The 24,899-nt window shown below is 43.7% G+C and overlaps 3 protein-coding genes across 3 annotated transcripts in view; 2 read left to right on the top strand and 1 right to left on the bottom strand.

Annotated features, from left to right (window-relative positions):
• Positions 1–1,470: 1,470 nt before the first annotated feature.
• On the top strand, positions 1,471–3,448 carry LOC139561447 (zinc finger protein 287-like). The gene is made up of 2 exons (XM_071378547.1): positions 1,471–1,781; positions 2,222–3,448. The coding sequence occupies exons 1-2, from the start codon at positions 1,616–1,618 to the stop codon at positions 3,385–3,387; spliced, it is 1,332 nt and encodes a 443-aa protein (XP_071234648.1). The 5' UTR covers positions 1,471–1,615; the 3' UTR covers positions 3,388–3,448.
• Positions 3,449–8,966: 5,518 nt separating this feature from the next.
• Positions 8,967–19,141, top strand: cct7 (chaperonin containing TCP1, subunit 7 (eta)). The gene is made up of 13 exons (XM_071379148.1): positions 8,967–9,058; positions 10,974–11,127; positions 11,241–11,347; positions 11,485–11,663; positions 11,843–11,904; positions 12,216–12,325; positions 12,835–12,999; positions 13,405–13,482; positions 13,769–13,879; positions 14,117–14,214; positions 15,625–15,757; positions 16,273–16,479; positions 18,173–19,141. The coding sequence occupies exons 1-13, from the start codon at positions 9,053–9,055 to the stop codon at positions 18,398–18,400; spliced, it is 1,638 nt and encodes a 545-aa protein (XP_071235249.1). The 5' UTR covers positions 8,967–9,052; the 3' UTR covers positions 18,401–19,141.
• A 4,332-nt stretch (positions 19,142–23,473) lies between these two features.
• The window catches only part of hspa12b (heat shock protein 12B), a 48,204-nt gene continuing 46,778 nt past the window's right edge, over positions 23,474–24,899 (bottom strand). The window contains exon 16 of the mRNA XM_071378255.1: positions 23,474–24,899. This exon is cut by the window's right edge and continues 408 nt beyond it. The gene's annotated coding sequence lies outside the window, so the exon portion shown is untranslated.

Here is a 24,899-nt window from a genome sequence, read left to right as displayed (position 1 = left end):
CACTGGGATGGCATTGGTGCGTTTCGTCTCCCTTTCTAATAGTTCTAAGAGTTGGTTGCAGAGATACAATAAAATATGCCTTGGAAAACGAAATCTACTAATAAACCATGCGTCGCTCACAGCCCAAAAAATCTGCATACTCATTGAAAACATGCTCCCTGTGTAATGCAGCTTGTGCCACATCCTCCAGCAATGCAAGATTTGTCATTTTGGACAAGTCACAATGCCTCGATGTTGCCTTTGATATTATTTAACTGGTTTAACTAAACTGCCTCCAACCTTATATATTCCACTCTCTTTCTAATTGACTTTATTATTCAATTAGGCTTAAATGGTTTCATGTTTATGATATCGATAGCACCCTGAGAAAACTATTAGTAGATTAAGTGTCTATAAAAGAACTACATGAATAAACTATTAAAGTATTCTCGTTTTTCTTCATAGTTTATGATTTGGTCCAGTATGTCAAACCTTTCTCCAGGTGAAGGATGGTATTTCGTTAGCAGTTTGACTTTTCACCCACAAGGTGCTGTGCTTACGCATGGTCAGAGGTGTGCTTACATTTACGCACATTCTCAAGTATAAGTACAAATGGATAAATCCCACACTTTGCTTAGAAATGATCGCATGCATAGTTTATGAACATTTCTGTTCGTCCGCAACATTGATAAATGAGGGCCCAGGAGTGGTAGACGCACGTCGATTGAATCGAATGATAGACGGAAGGAAGGAGCAAAACCTGTCGGTTTTACTGTCGTTTGGTGAAGTGGTTCTCCCAATTTATGTAAACTTGGTTATGTGAGATATGCGGTGAGACAGAAGTGTTACAATTGTAAAAAGTTAGGACACGTGGCAAGTGTTTGTAGAAGGAATAAATGTGTAGTAGCTGAAGAGTCAGATGAAGCATGTTGTTGTAATTGTGACGAGTGCCCTGTACGGATGAAAGAGGTCGCATTAGCTAGGATCAGGGCCACCCAGCAGGGCTCCTATGTGGAGGCAGTGAAAATAGCTGAAGGAGTGAGTAGAGTGGAGATGGTAATGGATGGCCCCAGAGTCTGCAGTGAATGCCATGCAGGAGAAGGATCCCGCAATACTAATAGTGAAGAAAGTGGACTTTGTTGCGTTTTATAACGAAAGTGATAAATTGCACGAGTCAAACTAATAAAATAAATCAAAGAAGCTAGACATCATTGTCAAGGGGCAAATATATTTCTGGATCTCCAGGACTTTACAGCTAAAATATTACAGGGCGTACTGAATTAAGAAGTTCCCCCCCCCCTTCCAGGTGTAGGGATTTGAATAGTACCGTTTTTGTTTGACATTCAGGGTAGTGGCGTGAATTTGGTCCGTGTTTATTTATTTATTGTTGGTAATTTAGTATGATTTGTTCATCCACAAAAAAAAATTTGGGGGGGGTATTTTTTTGTATTACCCCGTACAGTAGGTGGCGGCAATACCCCTTATGAGTGTAGTCCGCCAATAAACATCAGCAAAGAAGAAGGTTATGAACGCAGCACAAGAAATTGTCAGCGGGTATGGTTTGTTTGTGACAGCCATTCTTTCTTCGTTGACGAAGCCATAGTAGCTGAATTCCCAACTCTCAGTCGACTGAAAAATGTCAAAACTACAGTTGTTGCGAGTGTTTTTAAATGCGCGTTTAATGGCGGCTGCAGTAGAGATTTTCGGGGCAGTTGAGAAAACGCTAGTGGAGTACCAGGAGGAGAATGATCGGCTACGGAGACTGCTGCGGATCACACCTGAGATAACGCTATGTAAAATAGGTTAGTATGTAGCGCTGCTGATAGCTAGCTATAGTTCTACTCAATTAATACACTCCACACTGTTTAGGCTAACAGTGATCACCATTTCAACAATTGTACGTTTTTTTAACGTTTACCATACATGGGTAAAAACATAGTCTTTGTCACGAAAACCAGGAAGTTATTTTAATTTATAATCAATGAATTGACAAAGTTTAGAAATAAATAGCTTTTTAATGTATTAAGAGTTCATTTAAAATATACATATTTTTGTTGTTATTGGATTCGAATTTGAGTTTACTTTATATTGAATTTACAGGCTTAATTTCAAATTGACCCGAACCCTCAGATCAAATGTTATGCCACATGTTTAGTAAACAACCGGTGTAGACTAACAGTGAAATACTTACTTGTCTAACGGCTGTCTAGGTAACCTCTGCTCCTCCTCTCCTTCCCTCCAGACTCCCTGCAGCTCTCTGTCTCTGAAGAGGAGGTTCCCCCTGAGCAGCAGCACTGTGAGCAGGAGTGGAGCCCCAGTCTGGGGCAGGAGGACCCAGAGACCATACAGATTAAAGAGGAACAGGAGGAACTGAGAACCAGTCAGGAGGAAGAGCAGCTTCAAGGGCTCTTTCATACTAAACACTCCATATTCCCTTCAACTTCTGTGAAAAGTGAATGTGATCAGGAGGACCATCTTTGGTTCTTGACTCTTCCCCAAACCCAGACTGTGGAGAACAGAGAGAGTGAACCTAAACCAATGTATCTCACCTCTTTTGGCACTGTGGCCCACCTAAAGGGTCTCGACATTCACTGTGACCCTCCAGATAATCAAAACAATACATCAAGCCACAGCTCAGCTGTAAGAATTGACCCAGTAGGACTTTACAACAGTCCACTATTGGATCCCAGCCCACCTTTGGATCTCAATCGACCAATGGAGAAACACCGTTCCAAGCCCAGCATCATGTCCGGAAAAGCTCTGGAAGCTGACCTGCAGAGGCATGTGACTCTCGCCAAGAAGAGCCTAAGTGAACGCTACAACTCCACCTGTAAACTGAAGGCCCATGTCCAACTCTGTCACAGTGGGAAACCCTGCACCTGCCCCTTTTGTGGCAAGACCTTCAAACAAAAAGGACATCTGTCCAGGCACATGAGTATTCACACAGGAGAGAAACCATTTAGCTGTGGTGACTGTGGGAAAACCTTCAATCGCAAGGAGCACCTAACTAAACATAGACAGACTCACACAGGAGAGAAACCCTTTAGCTGTGGTGACTGTGGGAAAAGCTTCAATCGCAAGGAGCACCTAACTAAACATATACGCATTCATAGAGGAGAGAAACCATTTAGCTGTGGTGACTGTGGGAAAATGTTCAATCGGAAGGGAAACCTGAACTTGCACATACTGACTCACACAGGAGAGAAACAACATGGCTGCTCAGTCTGTGGTAAAAGATTCACTCAGAAGACTCATCTGCTGAAGCATATGGATAATATCCACAAAGAGAGAGAAACAGACAGAAGAAAGAAAATCTTCAGTCAGAAGATGGGAATAAAAAGACAGGATGTGGACAACACTCTTATGAGAGAGCAACTCCAGACCATTCATACTGTGTCTCTCAGATGAATAGATCTATCATAGATTGTCATAAAACATTGTATGTAAATAAAGTTTGATTGGATTTGAATGATGAGTACAGAGTATTGCAGGAAATTCACAGGTCTGTTGAAAATGTACCTTCATTAGAAACAGTAATATCTGGTCGTTTTAATTTGGAATGTCTCTCAGGGTGATGACAGAACAGTCAGGCTTATTGATACATTTATATTAAATACAATTCCAGAAAAGGAGGGGAGCGGAAGAGGAGGGGGACCCATGTACCCCGCTTCAATAAAGCAGACTTCAGTCACCCACTTGGCTTCAGACACCCCCAAGAATGACGCGGGAGAAGAATCCATCTATGGCCTCCTTGTCAGGCCTCTCACACTGCAGACAAAGGTCCTGGGGCGAGCCTGGCTGGACGAGGGGGCTTAGCCGCCTCAGATCAAACTATAGCTCCCTCAGTTGTAGTTTTATGTCCCTATATAAAAATAGCAACAAAGTTTTAATGATTGAGTGACAGGTTGGCACATAAAAAAATCTTTCTCCGCTGCACTGTTTCAACGTGACAGGGCGCGCTGCGGTGTGTGTAGGGGGGCTATGGAAAGCCACTAGGTGGTTAGGTATTTTCCTTTGGGGGAAAAACACTTCTCATCTCTGTGGTAGGCTAAGTGAATAACATGATACTCCTACGCCTGTAATATTTTATTTCGATTTATTAGAGCGGGGTCAAGTATACCGTTGAAGCTGCTTCACTCTTAGCTAGCTAGTTGTAAAAGGTGCTAGTGTTATTAGCCTTAGCCTATTTAGCTAGCTCAAACCAGTTAATCTACCACGGTGGATATCAGAAATGGGCTTCACCAAAACGATTAGGAGAGCGATGAGCAGCAGCATCAAACCACAGACCGCCACCAGGCCCAACAGCGATGACACTGCCGAGCTCCAGCTAGCTCGGTGTGCAGAGTCTACCCACCCTTCCAAAAGCGCCGCCAGGATAATGGCTCCATAGCCGCCTCCACCTCCGACTGTTCCTGATGATCTTGGAACAGAGGAGCTAGACCAGGTTAGCCTAGAATCCTACCCTAGCCACAGGTTCTCTGTACAAAAACTTACATTTAATAGCAACTGGTTCATAAGAAGATAGTGGCTGGAATACTCGGTTACTGCAGATGCTGCATTTTGTTTCCCATGTCGAAAGTTGTGTGTTGGGTCCAATGCTAACGCAGACAAGGCCTTCATCGAAGGTGTGAATTACGGGGGAGCCCCTAAATGCAAAAAAAAAGCTTTGGGGGGGTCTCTAATTTAAGCATTCTATATGTTTCAAGTTTAAAATAGTGGTAAATATGTTTAAGCATAGATTTTCCTTTGTATTTATAAATTTTTGCCATTTGTTTTCCATGCGTCCCTGTCCTTGATAGCCAACGCATTAGATTTATCAGTTGATTTATCATCATTTGCTTTTGTCAGTCAGCTGTTTAAGAGCGCTCATTGCGTTGTTTTTTCCAGGTGCACGCGAGAACTGGTGTTCTCGGTGCCATCCGTAGCCAGAAGTAGTAGACCGTTAGTTTAGCTTTATTATTTTCTGTCAATATTAGTTTTATTTCTTGGATCGGCTGATGATGGTGGACAATATCACTAGACAACTAGCCTACAGCTAGACACCAGTGCGCATCCAATTCATCCAACAAGTAGACTATACTCTAATGACAGTAGGCTGATAAATTGCCTATTTTCATTGTAAGAGGTTTTAACGTTCGGTGAGAAGCATTCGATTTTGCAATGGCACAGGCCTACATTACTTTGGATTTGTGTGCCCATGACAACTGTTTTCACGGTGAAACACGTAGGCATAGTAACACGTACGGGGCATTTCCCGAGAACTCCAATATCCATAGTTTGTACAGGGTTTAACTTCAATGTTGTAATTAAATTCTTACATTCTTAATAAGGACACATAACACTGTCATAAATGTAATTTAATGTAAAGAAAGAAAGGTAGTGTTTTATGTCACACGATCTGTGACGACTCCAAGCATTAACTCATGAATTAGTTGCCCTACACCCAAACAAGGGCACTGCGTTCATCCACCTCTGGCCTGCTCGCCTCCCTACCTCTGAGGAAGTACAGCTCCCGCTCAGCCCAGTCAAAACTGTTCGCTGCTCTGGCACCCCAATGGTGGAACAAACTCCCCCACGACGCCAGGTCAGCGGAATCAATCACCACCTTCCGGAGACACCTGAAACCCCACCTCTTTAAGGAATACCTAGGATAGGATAAAGTAATCCTTCTAACCCCCCCCCCCCCCCTTAGAGTTAGATGCACTATTGTAAAGTGGTTGTTCCACTGGACATCATAAGGTGAATGCACCAACTTGTAAGTCGCTCTGGATAAGAGCGTCTGCTAAATGACTTAAATGTAAATGAATTAGGGTGTAAAAAATACGCACGAAATCTGCTGTTATATATGATGTACATATATGCACGAATTGAACGTGAGGTTGGGCTGACATAATTTACAAAGGAAGCATGTGTGTTTAGTGAGTCCACTAGATCAGAGGAAGTAGGGATGACCAGGGATGTTCTCTGTTTAGTGAGTCCACCAGATCAGAGGAAGTAGGGATGACCAGGGATGTTCTGTGTTTAGTGAGTCCACCAGATCAGAGGCAGTAGGGATGACCAGGGATGTTCTCTTGATAAGTGTGTGAATTGGACAATTTTTCTGTCCTGCTAAGCATTCGAAATGTAATTAGTACGTGTGGGTGTCCGGGAAAAAGTACATTAGGCATTTTTCGTGATTGTTTTTAAATTCTAAGCAAGTCACAGCCTATATGCGCAATTTGTAGACTATAATGATTTAATACAACAAAATGTTGTTTAAATACTGTTGTGTCGCACTCGCTTCACAGTGTATTTGTAGGCTATATCCTTGAAATAATATAAATAATATACCCTAAATAATTAATTTTTGTTCCTTTTACGCTTCCTGTCTGGCTCGTGACCTATTTAGAGTGTTTATATGCTGTTTAATTCGACATGTAGCCTATTTGAAATGATGTTCACTTCTTACATTCACCTTTTCATATTTATTCAAATACTTTTCATTAAAATCCAGATGGTTTGGTTTCAATACTTAAAAACCAATTGGTAGGTCCAGGTAGTCACAAAAATAGATGGGTGTTGGTTAAATTGTGATTTTAATGAATGGAGCGAATTTGGAGCGGCAGTTTTTTCCCCCTGTAAGCATGAATCGGTTTTTAGCGGAGCTCAACTCCTCCCACATACTCTGGTGGGAACGCAATAGAGCTCGAGAGCTTGTAGTCCTAAACCCCGGAAATTAGTTACCTCTGGTTCGTTCAGCCATCCCTGTTGGAAAAATGAATGGGGAAAGAATAGGGTTTTGGGATAAACGTTGAAAATAAGGTCTGAAGTCAACACATGCTTAGGATATCTTATACGTTTTGTCCTATGCGATAATATCAGTCAGTTAACATTACTTTTAGTGGCGTGTTTTTAGGGAATCTTAGATGGTGGGAAAGCAACAAATAGTCAATCTCTGACAAGGGAGGAGCTGGTTTTTTATATATTGTGTATATTAATTTCTTCTGAATGCAGATAGTCTGGGTACCCCCAAGCCATAAGACTATTTAGCAGTCTTACGGCTTAGAGGTAGAAGCTGTTCAGGGTCCTGTTGGTTCCAGACTTGGTGTATCGGTACCACGTGCCGTGTGGTAGCAGAGAGAACAGGCAATGACTTGGGTGGCTGGAGTCTTAGACAATTTTTAGGTCCTTTCTCTAACACCGCCTGGTATAGAGGTCCTGGATGGCAGGGAGCTCAGCCCCAGTGATGTACTGGGCCGTACGCACTACCCTCTGTAGCGCCTTGCGGTCGGATGCCAAGCAGTTGCCATACCAAGCAGTGATTCAGCCAGTCAAGATGCTCTCAATGGTGCAGCTGAACTTGAAGCTCTCGACCCGCTTCACTACAGCCCCGTCAAGGTGGATGGGGGCGTGCCCTTCATCTGCAGACCACGATCAACTCTTTTAACTTGGTGACGTTGAGGGGGAGGTTATTGTCCTGGCACCACACTGCCAGATCACTGACGTCCTCCCTGTAGGCTGTCTCATCGTCGTTGGTGATCAGGCCTACCACCGTCGTGTTGTCAGCAAACTTATTGATGGCGTTGGAGCCGTGCATGGCCACGCAGTCTTGGGTCAACAGGGAGCACAGGAGGGGACTAAGCACGCACCCCTGAGGGGCCCCCATTTTGAGGGTCAGCGTGGTGGATGGGTTGTGGCCTTATCCTCGCCACCTGGGGGCGGCACGTCAGGAAGTCCAGGATCCAGTTGCAGTGACACATGTTAAGAAAATGTTTACTCCTGAACTTATTTAGGCTTGCCATAACAAAGGAGTTGAACATTTCGACAAACCTAGTTCCACTTTGACATTATGGGTTAATGTGTGTAGGTCTGAATTTTTAATACGGTTAAAACTCAGGCTGTAAAACAACAAAATGTGGAAAAAGTAAAGGGATGTAAAGACATTCTGAAGGCACTATAGATAGATGTACATGTAAACAGGACTAACAGTGAATAGTAGCAGGATAAATAGATACTAATGGTAAAGGCAATAATCAATGAACGACAGCATAGTCAATACTAAATCAATACTAATTTTAGCAGCAGTGTAGGTGTGAGGTGAAGCAGTAGACGTCAGCCGTTTAACCATCTTATGGCCAGGGGATAGAAGCTGCTTAGGAGTCTGTTGGTCTGAGCGTTGATGCGCCGGTACGGTAGCATGGAGAACAGTCCATGTCTCAGGTGGCTGGAGTTTTTGGCAATTGTTCAGGCTTTTCTCAGACACCACCTGGCATGTACGTCCTGGATGGCTGGGAGCTCATCCCCAGTGATGCACTGGGCCGTCCGCACCACCCGCTGTAGGGTCTTCCGGTCGAAGGGCGGTGCAGTTGCCTTACCATATGGTGATACAACCAGTCAGGATGCTCTCGATGGTGCAGCTGTAGAAGTTCCTAAGGATCTGAGTGGCCATCCCAAATCGTTTCAGCCTTCTGAGGGAGAAGAGGCAATGCCGTGCCTTCTTCACGACTGTGCTGGTGTGAGAGGTCCACGTTAAGTCCTCAGTAATGTGGACATCGAGGAACTTCGATGTGGACATCTAGCAACCTCTCCACTGCGGCCCCAAGTTCTATTAGGTACAGAGTAATGATAATGGAAATAGATGTGCAGAAACTGCATGTGTGGAAACAGCTACAATTAGTAATAGCACAGATGAAAGGGGAAAAGTATCATTATTTTGTATATGATGTTCTAGGATGATCATTTATTGTATGAACTGAATTGAAAGACATTACATTTTTAACAGTCGACTCATGAAATACCTGCAACGGCTTGGGACTGATGTGACAGAGTGCACTCAACAAGATAAAGCCGATATCAAGAGAAATTGCAAAGAATGTTATTGAATTGGGACTGGAAATATACAATTCGTCAACGTCAAAATAGTTCAATTTAATCGTGTTCCAATTCTAAAGCGTGTCCCAATGACAAGTACAAAGTTACCCCTGCTAAAAATAGATACATCTAAAACGCTATATTAAACAGGAAGAGAAGCTCATAGCCGAACTGCATTGTGGGATAGAACACCGGTGCCGTTTCTCTCAAAAGAATTGTAAAGATGATGGTGAGTAGCCGTTCATGCTTCGCTCATTCAGACAAAATCCACCCGCATCCGTCAAATTATCCGTGTATATGTGTTCCCAATTTGCATGTATTGTAAAATGTATGCTCTTTCTATCCAGATTGACTCATTATTTTTCTAATAAAATACGTTATAAAGTCCACCGTTATCACGATGCTAACAAGTAGCATCACTTCGCATCATATGAACATACCGGTATTGTTACTAGTTAGCGACGGTCCTGTACGGTTAGTTAATTTTTTGGGGGGGCGTGGGGTTAGCTATGTACATTAGTAATATGCTGACATGGGGTTTATAGTTAAGTGTGAACCCATGTATATTGTTTCGTAGTAGTCATCGCGTCTGGTTAAGTAAAATAGCTACGTAATGGCTTTGTCAACTTGTGCTAACGTTACTAGCTAGCAAGGTGTGGTTGTCTGTCACGGTTTGAAGGATCCAGTTTTTGTCCAATTTAACGCCAGATTTGAATTCTCGTAATGGGGTAGAATTTACGCAGCGGGTTAGGATAAACGGGTTAGTTGCAATGCAAAAAATAACTTGACAAAGTGGATCCCTTCTAACCATGTGCTAACGCTACTATCTACAGTAGTAGCTAGCAAGGAGTGGTTGTCGGTCTTGACAGCGTTGTGGCGCATCAGATTGTTAGAACAGTCGAGAACCTTCCAGCTATGCTAGGCTAGTTAGCGGGTTATATTTCCCATATGGGCCCATCTAAGCATGTTTTGATTGTCTGTTAATGACAAATATTGGAAGGCTAGCCCCTTAGACACTGAATACGTTATTTTACGTTGAACTGGGGTAAGGCTCGTCACGTTATCGAGCAAAAGTGGGGAGAGGGGAGCGCCCTTGCTTGGCCTTAATCAAATGAAACAATCTGCGCCCCTCGGTCATTTTGACAAGCAGCATGCTTCATCGTCCAGAAACGGATCTTTTACATAATACATGTTAGAATTTGTAACTAGTTAATTGGGGAGGCAGATGGCTAAAGCGTTATTAAAAACAAGTTTGCACGTGAGAATACAATCCTACTCATTACTACTATTCTGAGATACAAAAACATTATTTAAATTAAACTGTTTCACAAATGTGCATTTGGAAAATCATAACTAGCACGCAGGTCACTGTAAACTGGCACTCCACGTGAAAATGGTTGCAGACTGCTGTTGTCTCTTATTATCGGCAACTTCAGGAGCATCTGTGATGGCCAGCATTTGTCTTAATTATTTCATCAAACACTGCGCTTAAAGCCAAATGTGTGGAGTCATGCCTTGGGTTCGAGTCACGAATTTTTATGTCTTGAGACTATACTTGATAGAAAATAAAAATGACATGGAGCCTCAAAACTCTGGACTTGAGACTGATGTCTTGAAATTATCTGATGTCTTGAAATTAGTAAATTATTTTGTGCACAATCTGCGTGTATTACCCTCCAGCCACCTGAGACAGTATTGCATGTTCAAAAAAAACTTTGCTAGATTGGCTGGTGAAATGCACACTTGGCCCTGTGATTGGACCAGCAATATGTCAATCAACACAGGTCAGGTGAGCTAGCTCATTGAGAAGGTTTGGAGGCATTGCTAGTGTGAAACTGGGGGAAATATATTTTTATACATATTTTATATTTATACCTTTTTTAAATATTTTTTATCTGGTCACTAACAAAAGCCTGCACCAATTGACCCAGATTTTGGTTTTTAAAAAATCCGATCTGTGCTTCAGAACAGTTCCCCCGCGGAAATCATAGTACCCTACCTCTCCATCCTTCCCACTCTTAACCAGGGCCCAACTTGTCTGCATAGTGACTGTAATGTCGATGTCTGTCTCCAGCCAACATCTTGCTGAGCTGAAGGATGTCTTGCTCATCTCTCAATTCGATCCTTTCCTCCTCTCCCTGTAGCCCACACCGGTTATCCTGCTTAAGGAGGGGACAGATACGTCTCAGGGCGTCCCTCAGCTGATCAGCAACATCAATGCCTGCCAGGTCATCGCTGAGGCCGTCCGCACCACACTTGGGCCTCGCGGCATGGACAAACTCATGGTGGATGGCAGAGGTGAGAGGGATGGAGGAGATGTCGGAGAGGGGGGAGGGAAGCATGGCCTGCAGTAGTTGGACACTTGTTTTTGCAATGATACTGAAGCTATGTGTGTGGGGTGTCTCCCTCAGGTAAAGCCACCATCTCCAACGACGGGGCGACCATCCTGAAGCTGCTGGATGTGGTTCACCCTGCTGCCAAGACCCTGGTGGACATCGCACGCTCCCAGGATGCCGAGGTCTGTGTGGAGTCTTGTTTGTGTACATCTGTCTCTGTGGAAGTGTGGCTGCTCTAGCCCCCCATCTGACTCCTCTCGTTCTAGTGTTAGTCTGTTCCCTCTCCATTTGTATTCATTGTTTTCTATTCTCTGTCCAGGTGGGTGACGGTACCACGTCTGTAACCCTGTTGGCAGCAGAGTTCCTGAAGCAGTTGAAGCCGTACGTGGAGGAGGGTCTCCACCCCCAGACCATCATCAGAGCCTTCCGCAGCGCTACGCACCTGGCCGTCAAGAAGATCCGAGAGATCTCTGTCACCGTCAAGAAGGATGACAAGAAGTGAGTTGGGAGTCTGTGTGATCTTTCAAAGGGGATGGAATAAAGCGGGAAGAAGTTTCCGTTGGACATCAGATTGAACCGTGGTCTTCCTCTAGAGAACAGAGGGAGCTCTTGGTGACGCCACAGCCATGAACTCCAAGCTGATCACTGTCTACACCCTCTCTTCTATCCCCCTCTAGAGAACAGAGGGAACTCTTGGTGAAGTGTGCTGCCACAGCCATGAACTCCAAGCTGATCGCAGGTCAGTTTTTATTTGATTTGATTGAACAACAGAATCATAAGGTGATGGAATTAGCTTTACAAATGACTTACAATTCGTTCATCTACAGCATTTGTTACTATTCGTAGGGTGGCAAAATCCCCCCCTATTTTGTTTTTACTGTTTATCCTGGTTGAACAATTATGGATTTCCTGCTTATTCCTGATTCTGGGAATTTTTGTTGCCAAAATAATGCAACCCTAAAGACTGGTAGTTTTTCAGAGAGTACGGGTATTCATGAGGTGTTAAGGTTGTAGTATACAGCTTGTATTAATGTTGTAATTCAACACCAGGTCAGAAGGAGTTCTTCAGTGAGATGGTGGTGGAGGCTGTCATGATGCTCGATGAGCTGCTGCCTCTCAAGATGATCGGGATCAAGAAGGTGCAGGGAGGAGCTCTGGAGGTAAAAGCCTAGCGCACCTTAGGGGCTGGGTGTGAGAGAGGGAAGATGGTGGGTGTCGTTTTAATGAGATGAGACTACAGTGCTGAATCTCGATATACTAACACGGCTCTCCATCTTGGGGTGTCGGGCTGGGACCTAGGGTCCATCTCATTATAGGACCTAAAGCAGGGTAAACTACTTTGTTCCAACTAGACAACACACCTGACCAACTGAGCTAATTGATTAGTTCAGTGATTGCCTAAATTCAAAACGCCTGGTCTTCCAGGTTTTTAAAAATGGTCTACTCCTGTCCCAGTGTAAACACGGTACAACCCAGCGTCCTGTCTGGTGTAAACAGGGAAATTATTGATTCTAGTGCACTACCATGTGGTCTGGATCCTTTCAAAAGGTTTCATTTATTCCACCACCTATTGCAGTCTTGTCTGTCTCCCTCTACAAGAGACTAATTTTACCCCCCCCCCCTCTTGTCTCTTCTCCCCTCCACTCTCCCACCCCTCCTCCCTCTACAGGAGTCTCACCTGGTAGCTGGCGTGGCCTTCAAGAAGACGTTCTCCTACGCCGGGTTTGAGATGCAGCCTAAACGTTACGACCAGCCCAAGATCGCTCTGCTCAATGTAGAGCTGGAGCTGAAGGCCGAGAAGGACAATGCAGAGGTCCGCGTCAAGTCTGTCGAGGTTAGTAATCGATCAATCAATTTAACAATCCATAAAGGAGCCTTATTATATTATCACTAATGATTTTCGTCTCTGCTGTTGTCACTCAGTCTAAATATGAAGAATATGAGACTAAGACAATTGCCAGATGTTTCGACCTACTTAAAAAAATATATATATATATGAGAGATGTAATTCGTACCCACGTCTCCAGTGATTATATGTGATCTGGAGTCTTGGGCTAAGCACTACCGCCAGACTCTAAAGATGGCGTTCCATTCAATCACCCTGTCCCTGTATACATCTGAAATATAAAGAGTATTATTGACTAAGCCATAGGCATTACAGTACCCTACACCAATGCTTTTTAAATGAATAAGGGAGAGTGAAGTCTAAGCACCTTTTCCCCTCGGGTCTCCTCTCCAGGACTACCAGGCCATCGTGGATGCAGAGTGGAACATCCTGTATGACAAGCTGGAGAAGATCTACAAGTCAGGAGCCAAGGTACGTAGCTAGACAATGTTTTCCCTGGTTTACATGTCCTCTGGCAGTTGGTTGAACGGGTTGCCGTGACTACGGCAGGCTAGCTTGCTGGCAGCGGAGACTAAGGTTAGACAATGTTAACTTTCATGCTAGCAGATTTTTTTTTAAAGGTAATTAATTCAACTTATCCCCCCCAAAAAAACGCAACAGCGATAGTAAATCTAGACTCCCAATTTATCTTTGTTTTAAAAGCTGGGTTGGGTCTGAAAAGTTGGGTCTGAAATGTGACATGTTGCTCCTTTTTAAGGTGGTTCTGTCCAAGCTGCCCATTGGAGATGTGGCCACACAGTACTTTGCTGACCGGGATCTGTTTTGTGCCGGACGTGTTCAGGAGGAGGACCTCAAGAGGACAATGATGGTAGGGGACCGCAGTCAGATAATTGGATTTTAAAACTGGGTTGTGTTCATTTGTAGAGTCTTCCAAGCCATGGAAAATGTCTGTTTCTCATTCGAGAAGTTCACAAGCATTTGTCTGAATTTAGAGCAGCTGTCAAGAGTGTAATTCTTATCAATAGTATCTTCTATTGGTTTGTACATTTTCAAACTGTGTATTGTTCCTAATGTGGTGTGTGTTTCTGTGTAATGTGTCCTCCAGGCCTGCGGGGGCTCCATCCAGACCAGTGTTGGCTCCATGACAGACGATGTCCTGGGGCGCTGTGAAGTCTTTGAAGAGGTGCAGGTTGGAGGAGAGAGGTGAGGGCTCCTAGGAGGAACACTCTTCAGTGTGTTTGTTATTTGCAGACTGCTTCGGGACACTTGTAGAACAGCTAAGTGTGCTGTTAGATTAAAAACATATTTTTTTTTGTCCTTGCGCATTTTGTAACGGAAGATCTCCGCTAAACACAGAATAAAAATGTTTGTCTTTGTGACCGCCCAGTACAAAGTTGACTACAAATACAAAGTTGGCAAACAAGCGAAGAGTATAAAATGGTGCTTCAAATGAAAACCAAGAGGACTGTCTTAAGAGACCTACAGTGGACTACATAGACCTATTGAAATCAATTTCACGTTAATTCAATTAATATTTTGTCAGTTGTAGGCTGTCTAATTTGACTCAATATATTTCAGGATGTGCTAAATCAATGATTTGGTGCATTCGGCCTATTGTAGGGAGGCTAAGCATTGGGCTAGAATAATCTGGCTTAATATTTGCAGCCATATCGGTGATAATTTCACTAGGAGTTGATCTGTCGTCAGTAATTGTGGAATAATGGTAAGGTTTTTGTATGTCACCCTCTTCTCTCCAATTTCATGATATCCAATTGCGATCCGAGTTTAATCTTGTCTCATTGCTCCAACTCCCCAACGGGCTCGGGGAGATGCGACAGTCGAGTCATGCGTCCTCCAAAACATGACCCGCCAAACCGCACTCCTTAAAACCCGCCCACTTAACACGGAAGACAGCTGCACCAATGTGCCCGCCACAAGGAGTTACTAGAGTGCAATAAGCCAAGTAAGACCCCCTACCCCCGGCCAAACCCTCCTAACCCGGATGACGCTGGACCAGTTGTGGGCAACCCTATGGGATGGCCGGTTATGACACAGCCTGGGATCGAACCCGGGTCTGGAGTGATGCCTCAAGCACTGTGATGCAGTGCCTTAGACCACTGATGCGGTGCCTTAGACCGCTGAGATGCGGTGCCTTAGACCGCTGCGATGCGGTACCTTAGACCGCTGATGCGGTGCCTTAGACCACTGATGCGGTGCCTTAGACCACTGCGATGCGGTGCCTTAGACCGCTGCGCCTCTCGGGAGGCCTGTTAATGTTTGAATGGAGAAAACTGCGCTGCCCTTTTTCTATCCGTAGGCCTATCGACACGCGCTCTAACAACGCACTTGGCAAACGTTTTTTGTTGCGCCGTGTTTTGGGAACCGCATGTTACATCTTCGGCCGTTTTGTAACAATGCTTTGTTAAAACACTCGCTAGCCTAAGTTCCATCGATATCAGGAAACCGGGCCCTGGCTAGTGGAACATTTCCCTGGCCTGGCAGTGTCGTTCTAAAATATTGTATTGCAAAGATTGGGAGAATTTCACCAAGCCTAGTTTTAAAATTGTTATTTTTCTAGTCTGTGTTTTTTAAATGTGTGCCCACTTCCTCCAGGTATAACTTCTTCAAGGGTTGTCCTCGCTCCCATACGTGTACCATCATCCTGAGGGGTGGAGCTGAGCAGTTCATGGAGGAGACGGAACGCTCTCTACACGACGCCATCATGATCGTACGCAGAGCCATCAAGGTAGGTTGACCCGCAGGCCACTGGACCTAAATCATAGTGTTGGATTGAGGGCACATCCTGAAGCTAAAATGGTCTTTGTGGCAAGTCCTCCCCCTACTCAACTCTGACTTAAACCAATGCCATCCTTCTACAGTGAACTGATATTTAATCAGTGCTTGGGCTGGGTAACTAACCCAAGGTATCTGTGTAGTTAAATGCGTCCTCCTATCCAGCACATTTCACTGTTCCCTAACAGTCATTGAAGTCGGTAACCTAGTGGTTAGAGCGTTGGGCCAGTAACGAATCCCCGAGCTGACAAGGTATAAATCTGTCATTCTGTCCCTGAACAAGGCAGTTAACCCACTGTTCCCCGGTAGGCCGTCAATGTAAATAAGAACGACAGTCTAAATCGTCTCCTCTGCTCCATCTTGTCGTCTCCTCTCTTCCATCCTAGCTGGTGCAGTAGAGATGGAACTCTCAAAGTATCTATGATTATTCCAGAACCATTCATTAACCTCTCCCTCCATCCTCTCCAGAATGACTCCATCGTGGCTGGCGGAGGTGCGATCGAGATGGAACTCTCAAAGTATCTGCGTGATTATTCCAGAACCATTCCTGGCAAGCAGCAGCTGCTGATTGGAGCATACGCTAAGGCTCTAGAGATTATCCCCAGACAGCTGTGTGACAACGCAGGCTTTGACGCCACCAACATACTCAACAAGCTGAGGGCCAAGCACGCACAGGTAGACACACACACACACACACACCATGCCTACACAGGTGGGTAGACAATGGGCGCGTTCCAGCCGATCACTTTTGTCAAGATGTTGAGTGTTGTTGGTCACCTTTTCCTTGTGTTGCATTATGGGTAGAGGTGAAAGTAAGTAATAAAAAAATATATATAACAATGTGGTAACACCATACCGTTAACATGCGCCTGTCACAATAATTAGAAAAATCCTCAAGTTTTTTTGGAACCTATTACTTGATCATTACCGCATGAAGAACGAACCAATAGACTTCAACTTGTTGAATACGCTCAAACGAGGTGTGGTTGAACGATAACTCTGACATCTTGGCCGAGGCAGAGAGGAGTGACAGACTTGTGCAGGCCTAACGAATGACAATCCCTGGCTGTCTTTTCACAACACTTTCTCTCTTTGCATCAAATAGCGCTGTATGGATGCCAGAATTTGTCTTTTTAGTGTAGCAGTCTAGTAGTTGGAATATAATCTTGCCGTCTGGACACTGACTGTAGGCCTCATGTAGCCTATTTTAATAACTCCTGCGGAATTTAAGTTTTCATCTCCGTAAAATTCTAGACCAAATGTTAATTCTGTTTTGGGAACAGGAGTGGAGAAATATGAAACAATATTTCTTTCAACATCTTAACAGAATGTGATTGATCGTTTAGGGTTTTGTTATGTAGCCTAAACATGCGATTTTTATAAAAGGTGACAGTTTCATTTTCAAACACACACAATATGCATCCAAGACCCAACTGAAATACTATCCGAAAACATGTTGGATCGTTTTCACAGCTTTCCATTTCTTTTAAAACTGTTCAAACTATCATTTGGATGTCTCCCTGGTCCCTAAACAGAAATGAAAGAACTTGACCGTCGTCAAGATAGATAGATAGAATGCTCAGTGCATCATCAACATTCTATCGATATTACCCTATTCTGGTGAGCAAGGCTTTTAAGTGTCAAGTAATGACAAGAGAAGCTATTGTAGACAATTTGACTAACAAATAGTCTACCAAATGTTTGCAAATTATAAGCAGAAAAAATATCTAAAATGAGGCTTTAAAATTAACATCGCCTCTTGTCGTTTCGTCATCCCTGCGTACCGTGCGCAGGGATCCTACATGAGACTTTTGAAGTAGTTTGACAACATGACTGCTTATGCCACATTAGAAGATAGGCTAAGACATTTTAAAAGTGAAATGGCAAATCTTTACGATTTTTTTTTTGTGTGTGTGTGTAGACACAGGAGGTCCACGTACTGAGCCGAAATTGAAATCTACGTTTAACTCTTATGGGGATAAAAACTGTCCGACTTGTGACTTGACTGCATGAACTTTACAAAAATCTTGTGTTCAAAAGTGCTGTTTGGCACCTGTCAATAACCAATGAATTGTACCCATATTATGTTTCCAGTTTGAGTGTCATAGATGGATATAGAAAAGTTTATTTTAACATTTATACCAACTTTTTTATAAACAATAGCAGCTATGTTGACGCTGCCATGTTGATCTGAGCCTTGCTGTTGAAAAACCACTAGTATCTGACTTTCTGCTGTCGCAGATACACCTGCACCCACTTCTCGCTGACTTTCATCTAGTCTGCTTCATTAGGCTTACTGCTTAAACCCCTATGAGAGGTCCACACACTAACCTCCTCTGTCTCTCTCTCTCTCCCCCTCTCCTATTAGGGTGGTATGTGGTACGGCGTAGACGTGAACAATGAGGATATAGCTGATAACTACTTGGCGTGTGTGTGGGAACCCTCCATCGTGCGTATCAACGCCCTGACTGCCGCCAGCGAGGCCGCCTGCCTCATCCTCTCAGTGGACGAGACCATCAAGAACCCGCGCAGTAGCGTAGAAGGGCCACCAGGGGGCGGGAGAGGCCGGGGACGTGGCAGACCCCATGCTCACTAAAGGGGACCCTGACCTCTAACCTCCAGAGCCATAGACAGACATTCTGGCAAACTAGGTGAAATAGGAAAGAATCATCCACTTTGTTACTAAATGTTCCCATGACAACAGCAGTCAAGATGAGATTCTGTTCATTTTAATTAGAATGTGATTGTCTTTGGAATGTTTGGAACCAACATGGCGGTTCTATTAGAGAGCCTCTAAATTCTAATGGAGTTTACTGAGCCGTGTATGTCTATGGCTCTGGTCAAGCCTCACTTCAGTCCCCTCCAATACTTCTTACAGGAGGGGTGCAACAGCAACGGTAGTAGTGGTACTCTGGGCTCTGGCTAGGATGGTGGTAGAATTTGGTCCAATTTCCCTTTTCTCTCCTTGTAACTGATGTCATCTATGATGTCCAGTCATCTTAATGCATTAGTTGGCAAAACCAGTTCACCTGTTATATGACTAACATCAGTCTGTCTTGCTAACTACAACTCTTATTCCCTTTGTCTCACATTGCTTCACATTGAGATGGCTGGAGACTTGAGCCGCATCGCCCCAATACCATTTTCTTTTCGTTTTTTTGCATGTGTTTAGACCCCCCCCCCCCCAGCCATTGTCTAGGACAGAGTCAAGGGTGCCGTCTTTTGTAATGCTTGTAACTGTCACACGCACTGAGTTAGTCATGTTGTTGACAATGTTTTTTGTTGCTTTGTTGCTATTTATTATTGGCCCATTAAAATCAATAATTCTACAGCTCAACTACCGTCTCCTGTGTGTTGCAGGAAGAGGTGTGTGTTTGAATATTAGCTGAAAATACCTTGGGTTTGATGATCTGGAAAGCTTCACTAGTCTAATCCTGATGCATAGCGTTTACCTACCCTTCAATGACGTTTGGGGGTTGCCATACCAATATGTATTCAACCCTTTTCGTTATGGCAAGCCTCAAAAATATACACGCATGTAAAGTGTTGGTTTCATGAGGTGAAATGAAATAAATCCCAGAAATGTTCCATACGCACAAAAAGCTTATTTCTCCATGTGTTTACAACTGTTAGTGAACATTTCTCCTTTGCCAAGATGATAATCCACCTGACAGGTGTGGCATATCAAGAAACTGATTTCAACCGCATTATCACTACACAGGTGCACCTTGTGCAGGGGGCAATAAAATGCCACTCTAAAATGTGTAGGTTTGTCACACAACACAATGCCACAGATGTATCACGTTTTGAGGCGGCGTGCAACTGGCATGCTGACTGCAGGATTGTCCACTTGTGCTTTTGCCAGAGAATTGAATGTTCATTTCTCTACCATAAGCCACCTCAATGTAGTTTTTGAGAATTTGGCAGTATGTCCAACTGGCCTCATGACCAGCCCTTGGACCTCCCACATCCGGCTTCTTCACCTGCAGGATCGTCAGAGACCAGCCACCCGGACAGCTGATGAAACTGTGTTTGTACAACTGAAGGTGTCTTCGTAAACTAAAACGTCTGCTCGTCGTCCTCACCAGGGTCGTAACCGACTTCAGTGGTTAAAGGCTCACCTTTGATGGCCACTGGCACTCTGGAGAAGTGTGCTCTTCACGGATGAATGCCGGTTTCAACTACCGGGCAGATGTGTATGGCATCGTGTGGGCGAGCAGATTTGCTGATGTGAACAGTGCCCGATGGTGGGGTTATGGTATGGGCAGGCATAAGCTACGGACAACAAACACAATTGCACTTTATCGATGGCAATTTGAATGCACAGAGATACCGTGACGAGTTCCTGACGCTCATTGTCGAGCCATTCCTCCGCTGCAATCAACTCACGTTTCAGCATGATAATACACGGCCTCGTGTCTCAAGGATCTGTACACAATTCCTGGAAGCTGAGAATGTCCCAGTTCTTCCATGGCCTGCATACTCACCAGACATGTCACCCATCGAGCATGTGTGGCCTGGATCAACGGGTACGACAGCGTGTTCCAATTTCCCGCCGATATCTAGCAACATCTCGCAGCCACTGAAAAGGAGTGGGACAACAGGCCCCAGTCAACAGCCTGATAAACTCTATGCAAAGGAGATGTGTCGCGCTGCATGAGGCAAATGGTGGTCACACCAGATACTGACTTGTTTTCTGACCCTTTCCCCTACCTTTAAGGTATGTGGCCAACAGATGCATATCTGTATTCCAAGTCATGTGAAATCCATAGATTAGGGACCAATGAACTTATTTCCATTGACTGATTTCCTTATATACTGTAACAGTAAAATAAAAAAGTGTATGTTTAATTTATTTTTGTTCAGGAGTGTAACTTTTGCTTAAATTGCATGGACTGAGTCATTCATTATTGAACAATCTGTACCCACACACACACTAATCTGTAAGGTCCCTCAGTCGAGCAGTGAAATTCAACCATAAAGACCAGGGAGGTTTTTCTAATGTCTCACAAAGAAGGGCACCTATTGGTAGATGGGTAAAAATATAATACACCCAGACACTACAAAGATACAGGTGTCATTCCTAACTCAGTGCCCGGAGAGGAAGGAAACTGCTCAGGGATTGCACCATGATGCCAATGGTGACTATAAAGCAGAGTTTAATGGCTGTGACAGAAGACTAACGATGGATCAACAGCATTGTAGTTACTCCACAATACTAACCTAATTGACAGTGAAAAGGAAACATGAACAAATAAATATTCTAAAACATGCATCCTGTTTGCATTGAGGCACTAAAGTAAAACTAAAAAATGTGGCAATTAAATGAGCTATGTCCTGAATAAACTGTTAATCCAACACATCACTGAGTATCATTTCATGTTTTCAAGCATGGTGGTGGCTGCATCATGTTATGGGAAAATCTGGTTCAGTCTGCTTTCCAACAGACACTGGGAGACAAATTCACCTTTCAGCAGGACAATAACCTAAAACACAAGGCCAAATATACACTGGAGTTGAATGATCCTGAGTGGCCTAGTCACAGTTTTGACTTAAATTGTCTTGAAAATGTATGGCATGACTCGAAAATGGCTGTCTAGCAATGATCAACAACCAACTTGACAGAGCTTGAAGAATTGTAAAAAGAATGTGCAAATATTGTAAAATCCAGGTGTGCAAATCTCTTAGAGACTTATGCAGAAAGACCCGTCGCAGAACCCAAAGTCTTGCTCCCAGACAAACTAAACAGCTTCTTTGCTCGCTTTGAGGACAGAACAGTGCCACCGACACGGCCCGTTACCAAAACCTGCGGGCTCTCCTTCACCGCAGCTAACGTGAGTAAAACATTTAACCGTGTTAACCCTCGCGAGGCTGCCGGCCCAGACGGCATTCCTAGGTGCGTCCTCGGAGTATGCGCAGACCAGCTGGCTGGTGTGTTTACGGACATATTCAATCAATCCCTATTCCAGTCTGCTGTTCCCACATGCTTCAAGCGGGCCGCCATTGTTCCTGTTCCCAAGAAAGCTAAGGTAACTGAGATACTAGTCAAGGATCATATCACCTCCACCCTACCTGACACCCTAGACCCACTCCAATTTGCTTACCGCCCCAATAGGTCCACAGACGATGCAATCACACTGCCCTAACCCATCTGGACAAGAGGAATACCTATGTAAGAATGCTGTTCATCGACTACAGCTCAGCATTTAACACCATAGTACCCTCCAAACTCGTCATTAAGCTGGTCTCGACCCCGCCCTGTGCAACTGGGTCCTGGACTTCCTGACGGGCTGCCCCCGGGTGGTGAGGGTAGGAAACAACATCTCCACTCCGCTGATCCTCAACACTGGGGCCCCACAAGGGTGCGTTCTCAGCCCTCTCCTGTACTCCTTGTTCACCCACGACTGCGTGGCCATGCACGCCTCCAACTCAATCATCAAGTTTGCAGACGGCACTACAGTGGTAGGCTTGATTACCAACAACGACGAGACAGCCAACAGGGAGGAGGTGAGGGCCCTCGGAGTGTGGTGTCAGGAAAATAACCTCACACTCAACGTCAACAAAACAAAGGAGATGATCGTGGACTTCAGGAAACAGCAGACCCCCCTATCCACATCGATGGGACAGTAGTGGAGAAGGTGGAAAGTTTTAAGTTCCTTGGCGTACACATTACAGACAAACTGAAAGGGTCCACCCACATAGACAGCGTGGTGAAGAAGGCGCAACAGCGCCTCTTCAACCTCAGGAGGCTGAAGAAATTTGGCTTGTCACCAAAAACAATCACAAACTTTTACATATGCACAATCGAGAGCATCCTGTCGGGCTGTATCACTGCCTGGTACGGCAACTGGTCCGCCCACAACCGTAAGGCTCTCCAGAGGGTAGTGAGGTCTGCACAACGCATCACCGGGGGTAAACTACCTGCCCTCCAAGACACCTACACCACCCGATGTCACAGGAAGGCCAAAAAGATCATCATGGACAACCACCCAAGCCACTGCCTGTTCACCCCGCTATCATCCAGAAGGCGAGGTCAGTACAGGTGCATCAAAGCTGGGACCGAGAGACTGAAAAACAGCTTCTATCTCAAGGTCTGTTAAACAGCCATCACTAACATTGAGTGGCTGCTGCCAACATACTGACTCAAATCTCTAGCCACTTAATAATAAAAAATTGGATGTAATAAATGTGTCACTTCAAACAATGCCACTTTATATAATGTTTACATACCCTGCATTACTCATCTCATATGTATATACTGTATTCTATACCATCTACTGCATCTTGCCTATGCCGTTCGGCCATCGCTTATCCATATATTTATATGTACATATTCTTATTCATTCCTTTACAGTTGTGTGTATAAGGTAGTTGTTGTGAAATTGTTAGATTACTTGTTAGATATTACTGCATGGTCGGAACTAGAAGCACAAGCATTTTCGCTACACTCGCATTAACATCTGCTAACCATGTGTGTGTGACCAATACAATTAAATTTTATTTGAACTGTAATCGCTGCCAAAGGTGATTCTGACGTATTGACTCAGAGGGTTGAATACTTATCAAATCAAGATAAAAAAATAAAAAAAATTTAAACATACAAATATTATCATTTTTCTTCCCACTTTGACATTATAGAGTATTTTGTGTGGATCATTGACAGACAAAAAAAGTTCCAAATCAATTTTAATTGAACTTTGTAACACAACAAAATGTGGAGTAAGTCAATGGGTGTGAATACTTGCTGAATGCACTATGACCTATGTGTATATGAGCTTCAGTTCACCTATCTTACTTCATCAGAGCCCAAAATATGAGCTTCAGTTCACCTATCTTACTTCATCAGAGCCCAAAATATGAGCTTCAGTTCACCTATCTTACTTCATCAGAGCCCAAAATATGAGCTTCAGTTCACCTATCTTACTTCATCAGAGCCCAAAATATGAGCTTCAGTTCACCTATCTTACTTCATCAGAACCCAAAATATGAGCTTCAGTTCACCTATCTTACTTCATCAGAGCCCAAAATATGAGCTTCAGTTCACCTATCTTACTTCATCAGAACCCAAAATATGAGCTTCAGTTCACCTATCTTACTTCATCAGAGCCCAAAATATGAGCTTCAGTTCACCTATCTTACTTCATCAGAACCCAAAATATGAGCTTCTTTTACTCAATGTGTGTTAACAATGTAAATGCAAACAGTGTATAGCCTCAACATGGTTAAAACTATTACATTTGATATCATGGATGGTCCATCCTTATATACATAGCTCTGTCTATGGTTTTGAGTCCTTACATTTTCCCAAGCCCGTCCCTTAGCTTTTGACAAAAAATGCGCAAAATAAGGATTCTAGCAAAATAAGGATTCTAGCTTCAACTGACAATTAATATGGTTATCTTCGATGAACAAGCTATAGACAGGTTATTTCTTAAGATAGTTCTTTATACATAAAATGATAATATTTCATATGAGAAGGGTATAAAATACAGGATCCATCAGGACATCTGCATGTACTGTGTACACAACTTAAATACTGTTGTGATCATACCTTATTTGGTGTTTTTCCAAGAAGCCTACATTTCTTTCAAGCAACTGTATATAAAAGGTCTAAATTACTAGCGTATACAATCAATGGTTCAGATATATTCATAGCATATTTCTGTCAGTCCTCGTCACAACCAGTCCAATGTTCAGTTCATTTCTCCATACAGAGAAAGTTAAACGCTTGTTCAGCTGGTCATTCAATCCAGTGGCCACAAGGTGGCACTACAACAAAAACATTAGTATTATTATTATTATATTATCAGTTGACTTGAAGACGGAGGCACTGGAACTAGATACAGGCAAGAGTCTATAGCCATGTTCGAGAGCAAGGATTTGATCCGTGATGGATTGTGGGTAAATGCTGACTGACTTATCTACAAGTAATCATGAGTGGTTATTTATGATTCAAGGTGATTGGTCAGGATTCGGCAGTGGTCTCCAACAAGCCCAATATATTCAGGCAGCTCCCAGAGGGACCTGATCCTAGATCAGATTGAGATGTTTTGTTTCGATGTGAAAAAAGGAATTGTGATGTTGAGCAGTTCGAA

The sequence above is a fragment of the Salvelinus alpinus genome, chromosome 31, assembly GCF_045679555.1.
Source record: "Salvelinus alpinus chromosome 31, SLU_Salpinus.1, whole genome shotgun sequence".
NCBI lineage: Eukaryota > Metazoa > Chordata > Actinopteri > Salmoniformes > Salmonidae > Salvelinus > Salvelinus alpinus.
This window is presented reverse-complemented; position numbering and strand designations above follow the sequence as displayed.